Source organism: Plodia interpunctella, chromosome 10, assembly GCF_027563975.2.
Source record: "Plodia interpunctella isolate USDA-ARS_2022_Savannah chromosome 10, ilPloInte3.2, whole genome shotgun sequence".
In the NCBI taxonomy this organism is placed as follows: Eukaryota; Metazoa; Arthropoda; class Insecta; order Lepidoptera; family Pyralidae; genus Plodia; species Plodia interpunctella.
The window spans coordinates 5952678-5959894 of NC_071303.1; the positions used below are offsets into that span (position 1 = coordinate 5952678).

The following is a 7217-nucleotide window of genomic DNA, read 5'->3' on the forward strand; positions in this document are numbered from 1 at the left end:
CGCATTCGCATCTGAGTTCGGCGATACGACAGTGTGGAACTGGAACTGACATTAAACTGTCACAAACACAAGTCACATTTGACAACCTTGTGTATTTGATGTCCAAACTTTGAGAATTGACATTTGTGGACATGTGTTTTTGAACTTTTTGTTGTTTATAAGATATGATTTTCGGCATTCTTTTGCAAATTTAATTTACTCAAAGAATTTACAAATGGCTAGTAAAGTGCACAGAGTACGTTATTATAACCCAAAACCTGAATTGATTAATTGTGTGTCTTATAATAGAACAAAGAAACAGATTGCTATTGCAAGGTTAGTTTACAGATACAAAACATCTCCAAAAAACAATTGAATTATTGTACTATGTACTCGGTCAAATTGAATTTGGACCTGGCGATCTGTAGGTGAAATCACTTTTTATGTTCTAATACAGTTTGTAAGACAATCATTGAATTTATAATTGGTGTATCGGCTAGGGACCTACCATTGTCCTAACCTAACTATATTAAAGTAACGGTACTTGCGTGAGATGGTGAAACGGGAACTGGAAGAGTTTTCGACTTTTCACAGTTCACGCAGGTCCAGATACAATTAGACTGTAGTATCTTTATATTTTTTCGTGGTAGTACTTTTTAATTAAAATAAACAAAATTTTCCAGAGGAGATGCTTCAATTGAAATATGGGATCTGGCATATGCTCCTTATTTGATTAAATTCATACCTGGTGTAGAAAATGGATCTGTGGAAGCTTTGGGGTGGGTGAACAATCGATTACTGTCGACTGGTCTTGGAGGAGCACTAGTTGAATGGGATTTAGAAAGGTCATGTGTGAAAGCCACAGTTTTACTCACTGGGTATGCTGCATGGTGTTTAGATGTGAATTCTGACAATACTACTGTAGCTGTGGGAACAGAACAGGGCTATGTGAATTTGTATAATGTGGAAAATGATGATATTGTTTACCAAAAATTATTTGATAAGCAAGAGGGTAGAATCATGTGTTGTAAATTTAACAGTGCGGGAAATATACTAGCCACAGGTATGTTAATTCACAAATGCACACTTTAGTGGACACATTAATAATAAATGTTTTTGTCCACTAAAGGGTTAGCAATTTATTTGTAAAATACTGTGTTTTCCTACTAGTATTGTAATTATTGCTTTTCATTTGAATTTCAGGTTCAATTAATACAATCCGAGTCTGGAATGTTAAGACTGGGTATGCCATTAGCCGCATTACTGTGAGTAGAAGGGGCAAGGACACTATAGTGTGGTGCCTTGCAGTACTGGCTGACAATATGTTAGTGTCAGGAGATAGCCATGGACGGCTTACTTTCTGGGATGGAACTCTTGGAGAACAGGTGCTATACTTTTTTTATTTTATGAAAATTTTTATATTACTATCAAATTATAATTATTTGTAAAATATTTTCTATACTGTTCTTTTCACATTTTCGATATAGATTTACCTAGATTTTTTTGTACAACTAAATTTAGTTGTACAAAAAAATCTAGGTAAATCTATATCAGACTTTTTTACAGTCATGTATAATTATACAGTCATGTATAAATTATACATGACTGTAAAAAAGTTCAACCATAAAAATTTTTCTTTCAGATTGAGTCATATTCAACACACAAAGCTGATATTTTGTCAATAACAGTATCAGATGATGAAAAGAGTCTTTATTGCAGTGGAGTAGATCCAGTTCTAACAAACTTTATCAAGGTTGACAATAAGCAAGCAGGGGCGCAGTGGGTCAAACATTTCCAGAGGCATATTCATGAGCATGATGTGAGGTGAGATATATTTTGGAAGTTGTAATATGTTTTCATTGTTATAACAATCATGTCACTAACTCAAATTTTTATACTTTCCACCATATCTCACCATTTTATGCCACCATAGCTCAACAAAAAAAAAGATATAAATGTCACAAATGGAGGGGTTTTGTTACCTTATTTATTTTGTAACTTACATTCAAATCAGTTGAAATCACGTTGAAGTAATGTATATGTTTAAGACCAAAATTGTTGTTAAATGTATAGGACTTTAGATGCAGTGATTTAAAATCAAGTAAAATGTTTCTTGGGAATTTATTCACATTATGTTTCAGGGCCTTGGTATATAAAGATAACAAGTTGATATCAGTTGGTGTGGACGGATACTTGACACTGTCCAGCTACCCTCCAAAGTGGGTGATGAGGATCCCACACATGATACCAGCACCAAGGTCTTCTGTTTGTGCAAAGAAAAAACTCCTTTTACTGAGGTACAAATATGATAACATAATAAGTCTCAATTGTCAATGCTATTATAATATTGTATATACGAAAGTTTGGATGAGTGTGAGGATGTTTGTCACTAAATCACACATAATCGACTATGAAATGCGATTAAACTTGGCTCACGGGCAGAATATATCCTAGAATATCATATAGGGTACTTTTTATTCCAAAATTCCCACAGGAGCTAAGCACAAAGTCTAATCAATACCTAGTATTAAACAAAGTCGATTTCCACTACCTGTCTGTCCCTATGTATGCTTAGATCTTTAAAATTTAAAAAAATATGGGCAGGCCACTAATAGGTATAATACAATTTAAAATGTTGTGATTACATGACTCAACTCAATAACTAGTTGTTGGCCAAGAACTAGACCTCGCAGACACAATAATTTTTTAATGAATTTTTACAAAATTGTGAATATTTCAAAAACGACTTAACCGATTTTGATGCCCTACGAACTTAAAAATTCTATTGATAGATCCTACATATCTTTTAAATTTCATCAAAATCAGACCAACAGTTCGAAATATACATACAAAAATCGCGTTACAAACATACATACAAAAAATATATTTTTGCTCCTAGTAGAATGGTAGACCTCGCTCGCATCACTCACTCGGTCAAAGATGTTACTTTAATAATATTCACATTGTTACTTTTTTTTTCAGATACAATAAACATTTGGAAGTATGGAAATTGGGAACTTTTGCCACCAATCAGAATGGTAAAGTTTTGTTTGATAACATCAATAGACATGAAAATTTGGGAAGCAAGGACAACACAAATTCAAACACAGAAGAAGATTCCAGAATAGATATTTTGAATAAAGCAAACATGGCTTTAAATAAAGAAAGGAGGAAATTGAAACTAGTCGAGAACCCTTTAAAGTTGGTTTCAATTCAAACAAAAGGCAAAAAGCAGTTGCGGTGTTGTGAGCTGTCCCCTACTGGAGAATTCATTGTGTATTCAACTGATAGTAACATAAGAATGCTTAAATTAGAAACTGTAAGTAAAGCATTTGTAAACTTAATTTAATTTTTTGGATAAAACATTTTAATGGAAGTACAACCTAGTAAATTGATTAACAAAAACCTATCTATTTTTTTTTGTCTTGTAGGATGACGATCAGACAAACACATCTATATCTAAAATGATATTGAACGGTCTCCCGCCGACTTGCGACCGCGTGACCTTCACTGAAGATTCCCTCTACATGGCGGTACATAACGCTGGAACACTGTACATCTTGCACGTGGACTCGCTAGCTGGTGCCACCGTCGTGCAAACTATCAACATACAGAAACGTGAGATATAGTAATATTGCTCTAATTTAAAGAACATTTTAGTTTTAGGTGAGGTTTATTCTGAAGAAAAAGGAATCTGACAAAAAGCTTCATTTGATTGATGTTAAAAGAAAACGGCTTATAATTTAGGGAACTGATGAATGTTTCTTACCTACTCGTTTTGTATGTAGGTATTTAGTTTGAACAATTATCGCTTTGCCGTACCGACATTATTATTTTCTTGAGAATATTTATTTATTTTGAAGATAATATGCATTCTCACTGATAGTTTTAATGTATTTCAGATTTAAAAACTTCATCCATATTACATCTTTACATATCTAAAAACACCGCAGCGGGCAAAATATATTTGGTGTTAGCCGACACGGTAGGCGCCATAGTAGTGTTCACGAAAGGCGAACATAAGTTTGAGCATTACGTCACGCTGCCGACGTACAAATGTCTGCCGTCGGCGCTCACTGTGGATAGTGCTCGAGATAACCTTATTGTTGCTTATGTTGATCAAAAGGTAAAATATATCTTTCGTATTGCCTACCTTGCTTGAAATTTATTGTTAATAACTCAGAATGAAACCTGTGCATGTTTTTATGTTAAACTAACACTACAAAAACAATATAAATTTAATCTGATTTAATTTAATAGGGCATATTACGCAAAGCTCAGCGCAGATGGCGCTACTGGTACAACTAAGGTACACAAACATGTTTCAATATTGTTGTAGATTTACTACCAAAATACCTTCTACGCAATCGTGATGCGAGTTTTAAGGAAAAAGGAAGGATTTAGTGGATTATCCTGAATATAATAACACTATTTTAGGTTATGTTCTGCAATATTTGGTCAACTTTGGTCATAAACTGATATAAACTTGATTTTGACTGAAGATCTTACCTGTATAAAGTCCATATTTTAATAAGTCTTCACGTGTGAAGTGTTCCAAGCTTCTTTTCGACTGTTTACTGGTTTGAAAATTTTACAGCGTGCGTCGGCACCCGAATATGTTACATTGTTGTATATTTTCACAAACGAATGCTTACATAATGAAAGGATTAATAAAGTACCCTAAAATAAACGTTTTAATCGACATAGCAAAAGTCGGCAAAGCTTTTGTGTACCTAACATACAGTGCTGTGCTCTGGTGGGCTAAATGTGCAGTAATACTCTCTATTCATTCATTGGATATTAATTTCTGCTTAGATTGCCTCTACGACTGCTCACATTTTTATATATTACCTATATACAGACTATAATACAGTTTTATGATCTCTCTGAGCGTTTTTCCAGTTGCTTCTTAAGCTGTTAAGCGTTGGAGCCTAAGGCCCATTTTCCTACTTTTATATCCCCTACGCATAGTCATCATCATCTATTGTCAGACCATTGGCATGCAACATCCTCCTTTTAGTTCACTCTATTTCAATCAATCATGTTCCACGGCTTAAGGTACCTTATCGGTCGATTGTAGTTACGCATGTTTTTGTAAACTTCTATTTGAAAGCTATGAAAAAACATAAACAAAATAAACTGCCCATAAGGTACCTACACCCAAACTTAATTATACGGACAAATTAAGCATGTATGATTTCCAGGTGGTAGAATACGAGCTGGTATCGAAGAAGTTCTCTGATTGGCTGAATTCCAGCCTGCCGGCGGCGTGGTGGGCGCGCGGCGGCGCGGTGTCGGGCGTCAGTGCGCACGCGCAGCGCGCCGCGCTCGTCTTCAAGGACGACACCTCGCTCTGGGTGCTCGACCGCAAACCCGTCAGTACCAAACTAAAGATATACTTCGTCATAAATTTCGTTTCGTTCACACAAGTAAGAGGAATGCATATTAGAAATACACGAAAAGAGACGGAATGTAGTGCTAATATCTTTTTAAACTCACCATGTGTCCAATTTTGAAAGTATCAGAAGGCCTCTCAAGTTTTTTTTTTGGTAGTGGTACTCATTCAAATCATATAAAGGAACATCTGCTTTGGTGGTGGTCCAGCAGTCAAGGAGCCGCCTACTAACTGACAGGTTCGAATCTTACTCCTGCTGCATAGATTCGTATACCAATCTGACTCATGTATTGTATGACTTTGATTTCGTTGAAGGTACACATCTTGAGGAAACTTGCACATGGTTTGAACGTTTAGTGTGCGAATAGTGTGCACATCGCGGTTGAAGACAAAACTCGGCGGCGGCACAATATCAATGATAGCATACGGTATATATGTGTATATGATATGGACCAAGTGATTAATTGGACGGTATCAAAAATTCCAACGCAACTTGAATAATGCCCGAAATGAGCAGACTACAATTAAAACAGGCTTTATATTTATTAGTATAAGTACTTGTAAACAAAAGTGGAAAATTATCAAACACTTTTTTATTCGTACTTACCATATATGTCTTAATATTTCTGTTTCAGGATGAAAACTATGAACCGCAATCGAAAAAGCAATCGAAAGGGGAAAAGAAAAATGCGGCTTTCAAAGTAATACCTATAAAGGTAAGAATATAAATACAACGTTTTTAACTTTGTTATTATTTTTAACTGTATATATTTTTTCTGGTTGTGGATGAGAAGAAATAAACATTTATTTATTACTAACTAGAGCGGCTCGCCTCGGCTTCGCCTCGGTTTCCACTTCCTCAAGAATCCACAATCTATTGGTGAAAACCGCATGAAAATCCGTGCAGTATTTTTTGAGTTTATCGCAAACAGACAGACAGACGCGGCAGAGGACTGTGTTTTGTAATACGTATGTAAGGATAAGGATACTTATAAGTACTGTCATGAGTCAGTGTGACTTTGGCAAGTAGAAATACTATTCTGTTTTTTAAATAAGCCATATAATATAAGAAACACTGGGTCTAATAAATTAAATAAACGATTGGTTTATGAAATTATCTATTTCAATATTTATGCTCTAGGTAATATTAAATATGTATGCTCTAGGTAAAATAGACATATCTAAGATCAATGTGATAATTTATATACTGTAACAATGCTGCTGGTTCATTATACGAATATTTAAAATTGGTAGGAAAGTCCATTTCAAAAAAATATAAATATGTAAACTCAACCATACTAAAATTTGGAAACAATTTTTATCAAAAAGCACAATAAACGCAATAATTAAGGTAGCTGTCGAACAAACATAACTTTTTTCGCAAAAATAATATTATTAGATAATTTCACAATCGTGACGTCACGTTTGAGTATCATTTAGTACGGAGCGTTTGGACGAGTCCAAACAAGTATTGTCATTATCACTGGGGTTTCTAATAATATAGGAGCCTTCGAATAGTAATCAAAATAAAAATTTGTCATCTACCCTATTTCATTGTAAAAAATTGCACAAGCTGACAAGGATCTTTTTGATTGTACAAATGTGTTGTATATTGTAACTTTTTGTACTATGTTTTATGCTCCAAATAAACTATTTCTAAAAATATCGTATTTACATTCCAGTATCTGTCGGACTTCCACTGGATCGGGGACGACGAAGCAGTTATCGTGGAGATCCTACCCGAGAATATTGTATCGCAGTTGCCGCCAATTGTCACTCTTAAATAAATGTATTCATTACTTTTAAGTAATCAATGTTTTGTTATTTATCTTACTCTAAATTT

General features: G+C 34.5%; 1 protein-coding gene across 2 annotated transcripts; it reads left to right on the forward strand.

Annotated features, from left to right (window-relative positions):
- The first annotated feature begins 83 nt into the window (after positions 1-83).
- l(3)72Dn (lethal (3) 72Dn) lies at positions 84-7184 on the forward strand. Of its 2 annotated transcripts, none has more exons than XM_053750598.2 (11): positions 84-315; positions 663-1042; positions 1183-1364; positions 1622-1803; positions 2121-2276; positions 2962-3298; positions 3411-3597; positions 3882-4105; positions 5184-5354; positions 6010-6090; positions 7057-7184. In XM_053750598.2, the coding sequence occupies exons 1-11, from the start codon at positions 215-217 to the stop codon at positions 7159-7161; spliced, it is 2106 nt and encodes a 701-aa protein (XP_053606573.1). In that variant the 5' UTR covers positions 84-214; the 3' UTR covers positions 7162-7184. The 2 variants fall into 2 exon arrangements, with proteins under 2 accessions (XP_053606573.1, XP_053606574.1); XM_053750599.2 differs by having other exon boundaries at positions 310-407.
- The last annotated feature ends 33 nt before the right edge of the window (positions 7185-7217 follow it).